This window comes from Sceloporus undulatus, chromosome 1 (assembly GCF_019175285.1).
Source record: "Sceloporus undulatus isolate JIND9_A2432 ecotype Alabama chromosome 1, SceUnd_v1.1, whole genome shotgun sequence".
Classification (NCBI taxonomy): Eukaryota; Metazoa; Chordata; class Lepidosauria; order Squamata; family Phrynosomatidae; genus Sceloporus; species Sceloporus undulatus.
The window spans coordinates 257048022-257063594 of NC_056522.1; the positions used below are offsets into that span (position 1 = coordinate 257048022).

Here is a 15573-nt window from a genome sequence, read left to right on the forward strand (position 1 = left end):
CTCGCTGGGGGTCCCTGGGGCCAGGATCGGGATGCAGGAGCAGTCGGGGGATAATGGGATAGCTCACTGGGGGTCCCCGGGGCCAGGATCGGGATGCAGGAGATTGGTGTCAGGGTGAAGGAGGGGAGCAGATGGGGGTCTAGGAGAAGGCAGGGGATGATGGGATTGGTGGCAGGGTGAAGGAGGGGAGCAGATCGGGGTCTAGGAGAAGGCAGGGGATGATGGGATTGGTGGCAGGGTGAAGGAGGGGAACAGATGGGGGTCTAGGAGAAGGCAGGGGATGATGGGATTGGTGGCAGGGTGAAGGAGGAGAACAGATGGGGGTCTAGGAGAAGGCAGGGGATGATGGGATTGGTGGCAGGGTGAAGGAGGGGAGCAGATCGGGGTCTAGGAGGACGCAGGGGACTCGGGATGATGGGATCGGCTGGTTGGCAGAGAGGAGGAGATGGCATGAAGGAGGAGGAGGGGAATGATGGAGCAGGATGCAAGGGGCCAAGGGGGGTGGCATCGTGCTCCGTCATTCCCCTTTTTCACACCAGACCAAATCGCATGCAATCGAAGGGAGCCTGGAAGCAAATTCTCTGAAGTCACTTTTTCCTGTTTTTACCAAAATGAGGGGTGACTTCACAAACACTGCTGAAGCAATTTGCAAGCAGCTCCCATAGAAATCAGTGGCGTCTGATAAAACAGTCACTTTATGACATGAAACCGCATCATTGGAAGTGCAATCACTTGAGAAGTGAGCTGGAACTGAGTTACAAAACCACCAAAATGCTCCATGTGATATACTCCTTTAATTATACCACATGCAACTGCAAGAAGGAAACTTCTACTCAATTTGCTTTATGGCTTGAAAGGTCTTCTTTGTAATGAATAGGCTAAAAAGTAGTAAATTTTTGTATCTGGAAGAAAAATCAATAGATTTTAATCTGGTGATCAGCTTCTAATATTGTGTATGTTTTCTTTTGGGGGAAGACTGGCAACAGGATCGCCATTGTATTGTTGACATTCACCATTGTGGAATTTTGCATCGCATCTGCCACTGCATATTTTTGGTGCCGAGCAACCCGCTCTGACTCCAATGAGGTACTGCATGATTTTCAATATGGTTGTAATTGTATCTCTGTTTGAGAATTAGAATGTAGGTTGTACTTGGATAAATGGACATTCAAGAAGCAATGAGAAAGAAGATGGCAAGGGTAAGGTGGGAAGAAAATTGGAGGCAAGGCTATTTCTGTGGATAGGAAAATAGCTTTGTTTGGGTGGTGATAAGGAAGGGATGTGACAATAATAGGGTTAAGACCTGATCTATTAATCAAGTTATGACATCAATGGGAAATGAACTAGTCTATCTGAGTACTAGTCTATCTAAGCCTCTGGGTTGCCTCAACCATTTCTGTGGGTTTCTCAAGGCTCTATGGGCAAATGTCCTGAAAATTGGTAAAAAAAACACAGGTTACTTTTGAGAGTATTTTTTCCCCTTTGAAACTAGTAAGCATCTGCCTTCCTGTCTCAGTAACAAGAAGATTATGTCTTCTGAGGTAGCAAATCTGCTATTCGTAGGGTGCACACACTTTCCAGTTTCAAAGGAAAACCACTCATTCTTAAAGGTAAGCGACATCTTTTCACTGTGGTAGTAAAAGAGGGTGGCAGAGGAGGAGAGGCCTCAGGGTGTGTGTGAGTACAGCATCTGAAAGTACGTAGGCCTAATGGATTTGGGAGAAGGTAGTGTGGCCTCCCTGACCCCTAAATCTGCTCCTCACCAGAGAGGAATGTGGGAATGCAAGCAAGCCTAATGTTTTCTGTTTTCTAGGCCATATTGATTGAACCAAATGCCATCAGGACGGATACAGAGACTCCTTCTGTAATAGAATCATCAACAAGCTATCCACCAAATTCCAATGATGTAACTTATGATTCAAAAGTAGAGACTGTGTAGAAGACTCAAGAGGAGGAATCTGTATGGAGAAATCACACCAGCTGCACCTCTTTTGAGGTGTAAAAGCTGGCCCTTTCCTGCATGACAGAGTTCCTTCAGTTACTGCCAGTATTCTAGCCGCCAGACCAGTGAGGTCAAAGAGACTCTCTCTTCTTTCTCCAGTACAGTCTTGGTTTCAGGCTGGGACTAAGAAGCATGTGGCTTGATCTGCTCTGCCTCGAACTAAGAGGTAACCGTGGACTCCATTTTGCATAGGCTGTGTATGGCACTAGCCATGTGTCAGGCACATGGAATATGAAAAATGTCAAAATATGTTTGAAGATAGTCTTGGTCTAGTGTTGAAGTGGTCACAAGATAACTGGGGACCCAAAAGACAACATGGAACAGAAGCACACCCAAATATAGGCAAAACATTAGTGCCTCTTTTCTACCTTTGGATGGCTGTATGACTGACCCTGGGATGAGAGGAAAGAGAGATCAGTCTGTGGGGTTGGTTTGGATGGCAAGTGTCCAGTGCTGTAGCTGGTTGTTAAAGACTTCTGACTGAATCTGAGTCTCCTGAGAATTAGCCAACATAAGGGACTACCTTAGCCCCAATACTTGTAGTCTTATGCTTCCATATGGGAGCATGGGTTTGATGCAGAAAGCTGCATTTGGCATTAATTTGACACGCACAGCAAAGCTGATTGGGTTTACAAAGCTTGTCAGCAATGCTGCATGTTCTCGAGCACTGTTGACTACTGCTCTCACTACAACTATTTATATTTCAATTTACTGTACATATATGTCCATTCAGACATGCCCTGCCCTGGGAAATGCTCTGCTAATTTGTTCTCTGGAAGGCTCATCCCTTTGTGATGGCTATATAGCTTGCAAATATGGTGAGCTAAAAACAACACTTTGTACCTCTACTTCTCAATAGCCTGCTGGGTTATAAGTAGGCAGTCTCTCTGAGGCAAAAAAAGAGATAACACCCATTTTACATTCCACATTAGTGAATCCTATTGCATCTTTAATCATTCTGGAATTATACACTGCCATCTAATACTCAGAGATATTGTAAGAAATAGCATCTCTCTCTCTCTCTCTCTCTCTCTCTTTTTAAAAAGTTGATAACAGAAAATTTTTGGTGACAGAATTACTTGGTTCTCTTGATGGACCCTTTGTGTTTCCTCGCACCATTCAAACTCGGCAAAGACACTGAGGCAAGCCCAGGAATAAGAGGTGACACAAGCCTTCATATGACAGAGCTCTGCTTCGAGGGTTGAGTCTACACCGATGAAATGACGCATCCTTACCTCGATGTGTTGGAATGCATGCTGTTCCTCTTTTTCCACCATGAAAACATTTTTTTTATGCCTGAGGGATTTAAGCTTATTTTAAAAAAACCTCCAGTTTACTCCACTGTTTGGGGGAGGGGAACGTTTTTTAAATTGTGTGTTTTACCCTCCGAATTTGAAGCTGGGGTGAATTGAGGGTAGCGGGATGGTGAGACCAGCTTGGATGGTGGTGGGTGGGTGGTATGGAGTCACCACAGATGTGTCACCTGGGCTCTTTCTCACTTTTGAAGGGCTGGAAAAGACTCAGCATCCTCCTCTCCCCCTCTTTTTTCACCTTTGCTCTGGACATTTGTGAAGATTTAAAGCTTTGATCTTTGAATATCTGTTTGCCTTTAGATGTCCTTTTGAGTACAGTGATGGAAGTCTCAGGGGGCAAGCACTATAGAAAACTTTCCTGGGAGTAAGCACTATTGCATTTAGTAGGACTTGCTTCTGGGTAGATCTGTAAAAACCTGCACCATATGTTATCAATCCTAGACCTGCTTCTCTGGGAATTAAATTTAGAAAATGAGGCTGTGCAAACTAGATGGGGCAGAGGCAACACATGTATAGGCTGAGATAACTGCCTAGGTATGAACCCAATCCAATGGGACTGTAGGTGAGTGGTCAGAATGATGGAAAATAAAGAAAGGCTATTTGACTATGTGAATATGTGCATGCATGGCAGGAACCCCCTCCACCAGCAGCCTTTCTGGTCATGTGGCCAGACATAAATTGATATGGGGAACAAATGCACATAGAAGAAACACCATCTTGCATGAATGTGGCTACATAACCCTGTGTGGGTTTCCAAACTGTTGTTTGGATTAAAACAGGTGTGGCAGTAAAGGGGCCATATTGGGGTAGTATACTATGCAGTGGAGCTGAGATACAGGCCTCAGGTAGATTCAGCCTAGAAGGGGTTGGACTTTGCTGGTTTAAAACAGTTGGACTTTGCTACTTTAAAACAGTCTTCTCCCAACTCAGGTGTCTCCATTAGCCTAACCCAGCACCAGCACTGATCAGTAATGGTAGGAGGTACAGTCTAATAAGATAAGGAGGAACTGGTTGCAGCATAGTCCAATTCTCCTGCTTGAGCACTGCTGAAATGAATGGGAGTTATATTCAAACATTTAGTGCAAATTCTATTCATTTCAATGGAGCTTAGGACAGAGAACATCCTGGTAGATCATGCCCTTGGTCTCCAAAAGTTTTGGTTGAGTTTTGTTTTTGCCTGCACAACATGTAAGTAGAAGTTGGCATTTTTGAGATTTTTTATTGTTGTTAAGGAACTGGGAATGGCTAAATTGGGATCAATTCCCTTGGCTTTTGAGCATCTTGGTTAATGTTTATTCAGAGCATGTTTTCATGAGAAATTTCTACTGTTTAATGCCTGTCTGTGAAACAGGAATATCTAATCTTCAGTGATCTCACAGAGGTCCGATTCTTGTAGTTGTTTATTTAATCCTAGACAAGGTAAGGGTTTAGATTCTGCAGGTGATTCACTCTTTCTAAGTTTGATCTTGCTTTTCATGGACATGATTTTTTAAAATAAAATAAAATATGTACTTGAAGCAATGCATGTCTGCTTTTTCATTGTTCCCTGTGCTTTAATAGGAAGTCATACCTATTGACAATTACTATTTTACCCAAACTGTTGCCAGTCCCTGGAGTTTCCTAGAAAGAAAGAAACAGTCATATCCAAGAGTCACAAATACAATGTTGGTCCCTCACATCAGATAGTTTAAGAAGCACTGGCTTAGGGGATAGTACAGGTTAAGTTTCCCTTATACAAAATGCTTGGGACTGGAAATATTTTGGATTTTGGAAACAGTTGGCCCTCAGTTTCTGCAGGTGATGCATTCTGGACCCACGCTGATACCAAAATCCATGGTTCTATTATCCCCAGTGGTGGCGAGTGGATGCAGCCACACTGCCATTGGGGACAACTGTGCCACCATTTGGACTGCATTTGTGAGAGGATCCCGTGAGAGGAGAAGAAGGATCAGGATCATCAGGCTGTGCCCAAAGGGAGGGCTTGGGCGGGCAAGGGTGCCTGCTGGAGAGGGGCATGGGGTACCTGTGGTGCCCTTGGTGTGGGACTCCTGACTGACCCTTTGCCTGCCCTACGGAGTGGGTTGCCCCTTGCTCCTGTAGCCAGACAAAGGGTGCCCAGGGAGCAGAATGGGAGGAGGGCAGCTGGGGATGCCAAAGTAGGTTCCACCCACTCTGCAGGGCATGGAGGAGGAAGGGGCTCCTGCAACTGGGTCGGCCAGGAGTCTTGCAGCAGCAATAGAAGCAGCAGCAGCAGCACAGCTTATGTTGAGGGCACCCAAGGCATCCGGCACCCCTTTCCTGGTGGCCACCCTTACCCTCCAGTGCCCAGCAAAGCCTCCTTCAGGGCAGTGGGCACCTATCTGCCCAGTCCGGCACTGCCTGCTGGTTCTGGTCCTCCTCCTGCTGCAGGGGTCCTCCCATGACTGCGAATGCAGTCTCAATGGCAGTGCAGCATGGCTGCATGCACCGCCATTAGGAACAACCGGGGGCTTGAATCTGTGGATGACAAATCCATGGATAAGGGGACCCACTGTACCTGTATTTGCATACTGTATATGTACATAATGAGATACCTTGGAGATGTGACTCAAGTCTAAACATAACATTCATTTATGTTTCACCTCTATCTCATAAACAGCCTGAAGGTAGTTTTATACTTAATATTTTAAACAATTCTGTGCATGAAACAAAGTTTGTGTACATTAAATCATCAGAAAGCAAAGGTGTCATTATATCAGCCACCCATGAGAAAAAAATTGGTTTTTGAAATATTTTGAATTTTGGAATTCCAGATAAGGGAGACTCAACCTGTACAGCAGAATGTTATAAAAACAACTAATGCACCTAAAGAACTTGTTAAAAACTAGTAGACTGATTGATTAATATAGAAATGCAGCCTAGAACTTTATGTGGTATAAACTGCAGTGGTTTTCTTGTCTATAGAAAGATGATGTGGATTTATTTTTCCCACTTCGAAATGAGTTTCTCAGGTTGCTGCATGTGACACAAAGGGAATGCGCAGGCATCATGGGAACTCCAGTAAATGGTTGTGTGGTGTGTGTGTGTGTGTGTTTTTCTTTTGAGCCAGTTTCTAAAGCAGCAGGAAGCTACTCTTGTGCAATTCAGCCGATAAGCCCACATAGCACTTACATGAGCCAAGCAACAAGGCAGTTTCTGAGGCAACATTACATAACAACTAGATATAGGGCAACTCAGTACAGGAAATGTAGCCCCAATGAAATTCTCTCAGGGATTTTAATGTTATTGTATAATTTTCTGGACTTCAAGACAGCACAACATTTTAGGAATCTGTCTGGGACATCTAATGAATTGTCTTTTAGAAAATGAATGAGGATTGCACAATCTGTTCTTTAGTCTGCATTTATGTGGTTGAAAGGTTTGGGAAAAAATATTTTTAATCTTTAAAGCCTAAGTGATGCTAATGGGGCATGTCTTCTGAAAGATCAAAAATGCTGAACATGGGATTTAATGTTCTATTTACTCCTGGGAAGCCCAAAATAGAGTTTCCAGAGTTTTTTCTTAGACAGGCTTCTTTGCCATTAACAGCAGAAATATTAGCAGGTGAAACTTTTCATGACCTTGAGATTAAGTGATAGAAGAAGATTTATCTTAGCCAAGGGAGTGGGCAACTGTGGTGGGTCCAGGAGCCCATTTTCTTCCCCTCAGAGCCTCCAAGGGCTGCACTGACTGAGAAATCCCCCACAAAAGAAATAAAAGGAGGGGGAAAGGAGAGGAGAAGAAAAAGGGGGAGGAGAAATAATACTCTAAGTAGCAGTGGTGGTGGCTGGATATCCACTAAAAATGACCATTTTCAGGGCATTAATCAGAGCGAAGAGGAACTGCAACCAATTTAAAAGGCAACTTGCTATTCATTGGCACTTCCAAAAGAAAGGAAATTCAGCTTCTTTGGCCAGCAAAAGAGTGCACTAAGGATTCTGAAAGGGAGTGAGGGTCACAGATACAGGATTGGGGGTGAAATTTTGCCCACCCTATCTTAACTGATCCACCAGCTGTGCTGATGCAGAGATAGTAAAAAATGGCCAAGGTCTGTGGATCAGGAAGATGTAGCAAAAGGCTTTGCCACATCACTTCCCCCACTATCTCAAAGTGCACCCGTTACATGCCGTAGCCCTCCTCCCACATTTGGGGGAGGGTGTAGCAGGTAAAAAGTGGATAGAGAGGCAGGTGGAGAGATGTGACACAGTTCTGGAGGAGGATATTATTGCTGTGCATCCTGCTATAGGAACACAGTTGGACATGTTGTGAAATGGGGGAGCTGCTGAAGATAAAATATGGGTTTGGGTATGGAATTTGGTTGTTAACATGACTACTGTTAACATGTCTGACTTCCATAATGACACCCCCCCCCCCAAAAAAAAATTATGCAGATACAAGTTTCACTTACTGTGTATGCTCAACTATAAGTTGAGAGATTTATGCCCCAAAATTGACCCTAAAAGTTGGGGTAGACTTATATACGGGTCAATAGAATAGTAGTGCTTAGAAAGGTCCTAAAGCTAGCAAGTCTGATGCCCCAATCTCCATTGAACACCAATTCCTTCAACTCCAGTCTGTTTTGCAAGCCCTGGCTTCCTAAGGAAAACCCTCTCCATTTAAATCCACTTGCTTCTCTCTCTGGTCCATTTTGCAAGCCCTGGCAGCCTAACAAAAAAACCTTCTCCATTTAAATCCACTTGCTTCTCTCTGGTTCCTTTTGCAAGACCTGGCTTCCTATGGGAAAAAAAAACCTCCCCATTTAAATCCACTTGCTTCCCTCTCTGCTCCATTTTGCAAGACCTGGCTCCTTATTTTAAAAAAAACCCTCTTTATTTAAATCCACTTGCTTCTCTCCCTGGTTCCTTTTGCAAGACCTTCCTTTCTACAGAAACAACTCTCCATTTAAATCCACTTGCTTCCTTTCTCAATCTGATGTTAAAACCTCTCCTCCAGTACCTGAGAATCGGTTGGGAGAGGTCCAGAGAAGGAGAAGGAGGGACGGAAGTAGTATTTCCCCCTTTCCATCCTTCCTTATAGCCCCCTAAGTTTTACCCTCGACTTATCCATGGGCCATATCAATATCCAGGATTTTTACCCTGAAACCTTCCCTCAACTTATATATGAGGTTGACTTGTACATGATATACAGTACACATGTGTAACTCAGACAGGATGCCTGCCAATATTTGGCAATCTCAGGCTGCTGCCACACTGCAGAATTAATGCAGTGTGACACCACTTTAACTGTCATGGTGCCATCCTATGGAATCCTGGCATTTGTAGTTTATTGTGGCACCAGAGGTCTCTGACAGAGAATGCTAAATATTTCACAAAACTCAGAGTTTCATAGCATTGAACCATAGCAGTTAAAGCAGTGTCAAATAACATTAATTCTGCAGTGTAAATGCAGCCTCAGCCACCTGACTCCTTATCAATCTTTACTTTATTTATTTGGATAATTTAGGGCACATCTTTCTGTTTTACACGCTCTACATGGGGCTATCTTTGTGCCAAGTTCAGAAACTTCAATTGGTGCAAAACATGGCAGCCTAGAACCGACCATATAACATCTGTCGTAAAATCTCTCCATTGGCGGTCAATTAGCTTCCAGGCATGATATAAGGTGTTGGTTATAACCTTTAAAGCCCTACATGGACTGGTTCCAGACTACTTGCGGCAGTGCCTTCCTTCACACAATCCACCCCGCACACTTAGGTCCTCTGGGAAGAATTTACTGCAGCCAAAGAAGACCAAGTTGGCTGCGGTTTCCCAGAGGGCCTTTTCATCTGCCACTCATAGGTTATGGAATGACCTGCCAGAGGAGATCCATTGCATTATCCCTCTAGAAGCCTTTAAAAAGGCTGTTAAAATGGATCTCTTCTGGCAGACCTTTCCAGATTAGCCTCCCCTCCACTGATATTGATTGCCCCCCGTCTACCCCAAGAAAGATAGATGTCTCACCTCTAATTATCTCTAATTTTAGCCAATTTTTATTCTTTCCTTTAATTAGTATTTTATATTGTTGTTTATTTTTTATATTGTTATTGCTTTTAGTTTGTTATTTTTTATGACTGGGAGGAGGGTTGGGATAAGGGATTAATTAGAAATATGAATTTTAATTATATGTTGTATTTTACTGTTATTCTTGTTTGTTTTTAACCCGCCTAGATCCGCAGGGAGAGGCGGGCTATAAATAAAATTTATTATTATTATTATTATTATTATTATTATTATTATTATTATTAAATATAGTCAAGGCAGCTTACTACATAATGCTAAAATGTAATGTAAAGAATGTAAAGAATAAAAATACAAGCAACTAAAACGTTGTGCCCATCCAAAAGAAATACATAGTCGGGGTGAACATGGAACTACGTGGATGAGGTGTTACCTTCCACGTGTTTGATGTAGGATATCAATCCAACTATGCTTCCATCCCTCACCATGTAAAAAATTAAAAAGAAAAAGTATTATACAGATGTGAAAAAGCCAAATAGTGAGTCAGTTTTTGGATGGGAATTGGAAAAAAAATTATGTGTGTGTGGGATGTGAGAAAGAAGACAGAAAAGCAAAGACAATGTGAAAATTACTTTCCCAGGAGCAGACAGTGAATTTATTTCTGAGGAAAAAGGTGTGAATTGTAAAAACTATCACTGAGTGACAAAGTCCAGAGGTTCAGAGTGAGTGGAGAGTGGTGGTTCCTGATGTGCTGTGTGAATTTGGCATGGTCTCAAGGGGTATACCAAAATAGGGACTGATTTGTTTCCCTACAGTGGAAAGGGATTCCCAACTGTTAGGAAGAATGATGCAGCTACCAGATTTCTGTGCTGTTTCTCCCAGTATATACTCTTTGTAAAGTGTTCTAAGGAATGATTTTGTGAAGACGCAAAATTAAATTATAAGAAATCATGCTGTTATGTGCAAAATAATTCTCTAGAACATTTTGCAAGGTGTGAATAGCAAGAGAATGTTGTGCAGAAGTCTTCATTCTCTGCAGAGAAAACTATGGGATTAGTCATCCTTGGAGGCTTCACATCCCATTCAGCAGTTCTAACTGGTGGTGGTTGATGATCTTACCTCTGTATATACAAGCAGGAGGGTAATAGCAGCAGCCATTTCACAATCCAATTCGATGCCCAAGGTATCCCTAACTGGAGAATGGAAGGGGCCTAGTTGTCACCCATTTTGATTCACAAAGTGCCTTCAAACCATATACACATTTTCTTATTGCTTGAAAGGAAAAATCTGTGATGAGCACTAGCGCAAAAACATACATGCATGCAGAAGCTTGTATGGTATGTATATTCACTTCTGTATTTTTTAAATAAGAAGAAATGCATCAATAAAAGAAAAATAGATGAAGTAGGGGAAGCTGATGGTTCCCATATCAGGGAGCAGTGAATCCACTCCAGGTTTGAATCGAGTCTACCTACATATTCCAAATTTGTTTCAGCTAGCAAAAACTGGATCTGGGGTGTATCCACACTGTAGAAATATAGCAGGTTGACACCACTTTAATGGTCATGAATCAATGCTATGGAATTGTGGGATTTGTAGTTTTGAGCAACAGTTAGCCTTCCCTGTCAGACAGCTCTGGTGCCACACCAAACTAGAAATCCTAGCATTCCATAGCGTGGAGCAATGGAAATTTAAATAGTGTCAAAGTGCTTTTATTTCTACAATGTTGCAGCAGCTTGGAGTCAGTGCCTCAGCTGACACTGAGATGAAGATTTCTTTAAAATTTGTATATGCTAATTCATCTATAGTATTGCAAGTTCAGATATAATTACTGTAATATTAACAGAAACATCAGATGTCTTATCACAAGAGTGAACAATGTGACCAAGCGTGTCCGTTCAATCTGCTGTCCTGATGGGAAACTTCAAAACCTCTCTCTTCCTTCTTATGGTTCTTTATCTTTCAGCTGGACTCCCTATTAAAAAGCCCTCTTCAAATAAGAGGTCTTCATTTGTCCTAGATCCCCATTTGTGTCCCAGTTCCCAGTAGGGTAGGAGGTATGGTGGGAAATTTTGCCATGTTTTTTCCTGCTGTCATCTGTGCACTGTTTCTTATTGGAAAAAGGCCTTACCTGGACACAGGATGACCTAAAGCAAATGAAAAACATGGCAAAATTGCAGCCCATGCTCTCTAGGAGGTCTTTGGGGTATTTGGAAGGGGGAAAAGTGAACAATTTTAGGAGGGTGCAGCCCTCCAATTTTCTTGGGGCTCTGAGAGTTGTGGAGAGGCACAGGTGCCTTCAGTAGCACATGTTGGCAGAGCTGGGAAACAGTAGTGTTGGGGAGAGAGCTTTGTGTGCCACATGGCCATGTGCCCTCCTAAGCTAGCTTGGTGCCTTCCAGTGCAAACTGGGTGCTAAAGCATGATTCAGTTGCCTGTCCTGTCAGCTTTTGTATACGGATGAGCATAATCTTCTCTTTTGCCTCAGGTGGTCTCAATCTATTATTGCATGAAGCTGAATTCTTAGTGCTTTCTTTTTTGGTGCTGTGATCTCTAGGCCTCAATACTCTAAATGTACCAGATCCCATCTGGTCTTGGAAGTTAACCAGGATCAGCCCTGGTTAGTTCTTGGGTAGGAGACCGCCAACAAATATCAAGTGATATAGGCTTTATTTCAGAGGAAGGAATTGGCAAAAATCCTTCTGGCTATTCCTTGCCTAAGAAAACCCTGTGAAATTCATGGGGTCAATATGACTCAACTTGAAGGCAACATGACTCAAAGGCACACATACATACACATCATATTCTCCACTTGTGTTGCTTTCATCTCAAGGCTATAGTGTAAATTCAGGAAACCCACCCAACCTCATAATATTATTTTGAATAATATGCTATATGTAGGCTGGTCTCTGTATATAGCATATTATTCAAATGCCACAAAACTGTCAGGATTTCATTGAAAGAAAGAAATTGTCTGGAAATCCAAACAGAAGTGTTGATGACTTGCATGGGTGAGATCATCATCAATGAACATTCCTGTTAGTTCAGGAAATCTTAGAAAAGTTGTTTTGTTTTGTTTTGTTTGGCCTGCTATGTCCAGAATTCCTAGCCAGTATGGACCCTGGCTGATACAACTGGAACAGACACATCAGAAACCCTCTGTTTTCATTTTGATGGATGCAGTCCTTGAGTGATAAGACTGAGAAAGATGTGTTAAAAATTATAGACACCAATTTGTAACTCAACGTTCAGATTTATTAACAATATGGTGTAGATTATGGAATTGGTTGCCTCAAAATTTAAACTCGGAACTTTGAGCATGGCAAAAGATGTCACAAATATCTGAGATAAAAATACCAGAGCATGTGAACAGGCACCTGTCTTTTCACAAACCATGACACAAAATGCAATGAGCATCTCTGCTACATTTCGGTGCCACAAGCCCTTTAAGGTAGGTGTTGGGAATCATGTGGCACTTCAGATGCTCCAGATGCTGGACTGCAACTCCCAACATTCCTCACCATTGGCTGGGGCTGCTAGGGCTGGCAGCCATCTGTAGGCCTGCATAATTCCCAGAGTAGTTTCAGTTCAAACAGAGCATATCTGATGAATTCATTCTATTATTGGCTTGCTGTCAATAGTCCAGATGGTACAAATGCATTTTAATAGCCTTGTTGCTTAGTGATTAAAACATTATTTTCTGATTTTTAGTCAAATACAGTATTTACCAGTTAACTGGTGTTTTGGTGCTTATGCAGCTCAAAAGTCATGAAATGGCAGCATTTAAAAGGATGTCAGCTGATCTTCCATCACCTGAATGAGAGAGAAAGACACTATGGACTTGTCTGAACAAAGCAAATGGCCTGGAAAGAGTAGTCTATTGTATTATTTGTCTTTGTGTAGGGCTGGATGCTTTGTATTTGGTGTTAATATCCTTATTGTGAGGTGGTGAGAAGAAAGGAAAGAGAAAGAAAGTATGTTGCTTTTTTAAAAAAAGCTTTTCACACATATTTATGTGTGGTCTTCCTGATAGAGGCAGTAGAATCAGGCCTGAAAGGAACATGAGAAGAAAGTTCACATTTATGCAATACACTCAGATGGATTGTTCTTATATTTTAAGAGAAGGGCAAATGAAAACATTCATTTGCTGTTGATTTATTTCTGTTTGCATCTTACAAGGGCTCAGACTCTAATCTGATAGGGTTTAAATTCAGCAAAAAATCAGAATGATCAAATATTAATGCTGCTATTATTTTTCAGTGACATTTAGTACCAGTGCTGTGTTGTGCCGCAGTACAGTAATTTTAAAATTAATTTCTCTGACTTGAATGCTGCTATGAACAAAAAGATCTTACACTTGTTCTGACTGAAGGTTGTAATAAACATCTTAGATGAGAGAACTACCAAATGTTAGGCATCCACATTCCAACCCCTAGTCAGGATCCTGAGCTATGGGACTCTCATGACACACAAGAAACAGGCACTCAGCAACAGTGTGCTGCCTGCCCTTGAACTACAGTTCCCAAGTGGCCTCATGACAAAGTACATTATGAGCCAATTTAGAACTCTGGAGGAAAAAAAGTTTGCAAAGGAAGCTTGTGATTAGTGGCCCAGATAGAATAGGAACAGGTATGCTGCAGAAACTGTGGGTAGAGAAGGCATTAGTTTATTAGCTGCCCCAAAGGGAACAGAGGAGCTCCTTCAGGGTGAAGAGTTTCTACCATTGTGTCTATCCTACTATCCAGTTAAAGGTGGCTGGCAGGGAAGAGCTGGCCTTTCAGGTCCTGAAGGCTTTTTATTTACAAACACTGGCCAGTGGAGGAATAGGACAGAGAAAGAAGTAACCTCTCTTCTCTGGCTCCCCAAATTGGTGAACTTGTATCAGTGCATTTGCAGATCTTCTACTTGGAACCAGGGCAATGCCACCTGCAGTGGAGATAGGCAAGTATATCCCACTTTTCTCCACTCAGCTTGTTGCCTGCAAAGGCTGCCTTAGGCCTTTTTGTGCTTCTTAATGTATGCCCTTAGGTTAATAAAGATGGTGCCTTAAATTCTGCATTATTACATCTCTTCATTCTGGAGTATGTCTTAAGCAAATGGTTGCAGGGAGAGCTCTGAATTAGTGGCCCAAATATTACTAGCCATTACATCACTACTTATGAGAAATAGTTGAGGCAGTTATTTTCAAGTTTTTGTCCTAGCACTCATTGATGAAGCAAAGGATGCATCTACACTGTAGAAACACAGCAATTTGACACCACTTAAAGTGCTGTAGCTCCATCCTATGGAATTCCAGGATTTGTATTTCCACAAGTTCTTTTAGCCTTCTTTGCCAAAGAGTGCTGGTGCCTCATAAAACTACAAATCCCAGGATTCTGTAGGATTCAGCCTTGGCAGTTAAAGTGGCAGTTAAACTCCAAATTCTAGAAAGTGATGTGGAAGCTGCAATACGGTAACTGGGGAAGAATAAATCACCAAGAATAAATGATATTCCAATTTAATTGCTACAGTCAACCCTAGTATTAACTAAAATATGCCAACAAATATGGAAACCAAAATGTTGATCAATAGTCTGGAAACAATCAATATACATCCCCATCCACAAAAAAGGAGACACAAAAGATTGCAGCAACTATAAAAGCATAGCATTAATTTCCCATACAAACAAAATTATGCTCAAAAATCTGCAGCACAGACTCCAATCATACATGGATAGAGAAATCCCAGAGGTCCAAGTGGGATTTAGGAAAGGAAGAGGCACTAGAGGCCACATTACAAACATATGATGGTTAATGGTGTGCACCAGTGAATCACAGAAGAAAATCAGCATGTGCTTCATAGACTATAGAAAAACATTTGAATGCATAGATCATGAAAAACTTTGGATGGCACTTAAAACCATGGGAATGCCAACACATGTAATAATCCTGATGAGAAATCTGTATTTAAGACAAGGGTGACTGTTAGAACATAATTCCAGCTCCCCTATTGTTCAAATTTTACATCAATGACATGGTGGGTCATCTGAACAACACAAACATCCACCCTTCAAAACTAGAGGGAAGGCATATTCCAGCTCTGCTTTATTCAAATGATGCAGCAGTACTTTCAAGAACACCCATTGGCCTAAAAAACAAACAAACTAAAAGCACTAGCCCTGTTGGTGCAGTGGTTAAATGTCTATACTGCACCCACTCACTCACAAACCACAAGGTTTTGAGTTCAATACCAGCCAGGGGCTCAGGGTTGATTCAGCCTGGCATCCTTTCGCAGGTTGCTAAAA

At 42.1% G+C, this 15573-nt stretch overlaps 1 protein-coding gene across 3 annotated transcripts in view; it reads left to right on the forward strand.

Annotated features, from left to right (window-relative positions):
- LOC121919262 (membrane-spanning 4-domains subfamily A member 12-like) overlaps nt 1-4832 on the forward strand; it is a 41580-nt gene extending 36748 nt beyond the window's left edge. For all 3 annotated transcript variants that reach the window (XM_042445676.1, XM_042445675.1, XM_042445677.1), the window contains 2 exons: nt 976-1086; nt 1814-4832. In XM_042445676.1, coding sequence (XP_042301610.1) covers nt 976-1086; nt 1814-1939 — 237 coding nt within the window. In that variant the 3' untranslated portion in view covers nt 1940-4832. The remainder of the gene's footprint in view (nt 1-975; nt 1087-1813) is intronic.
- Nucleotides 4833-15573: the final 10741 nt, after the last annotated feature.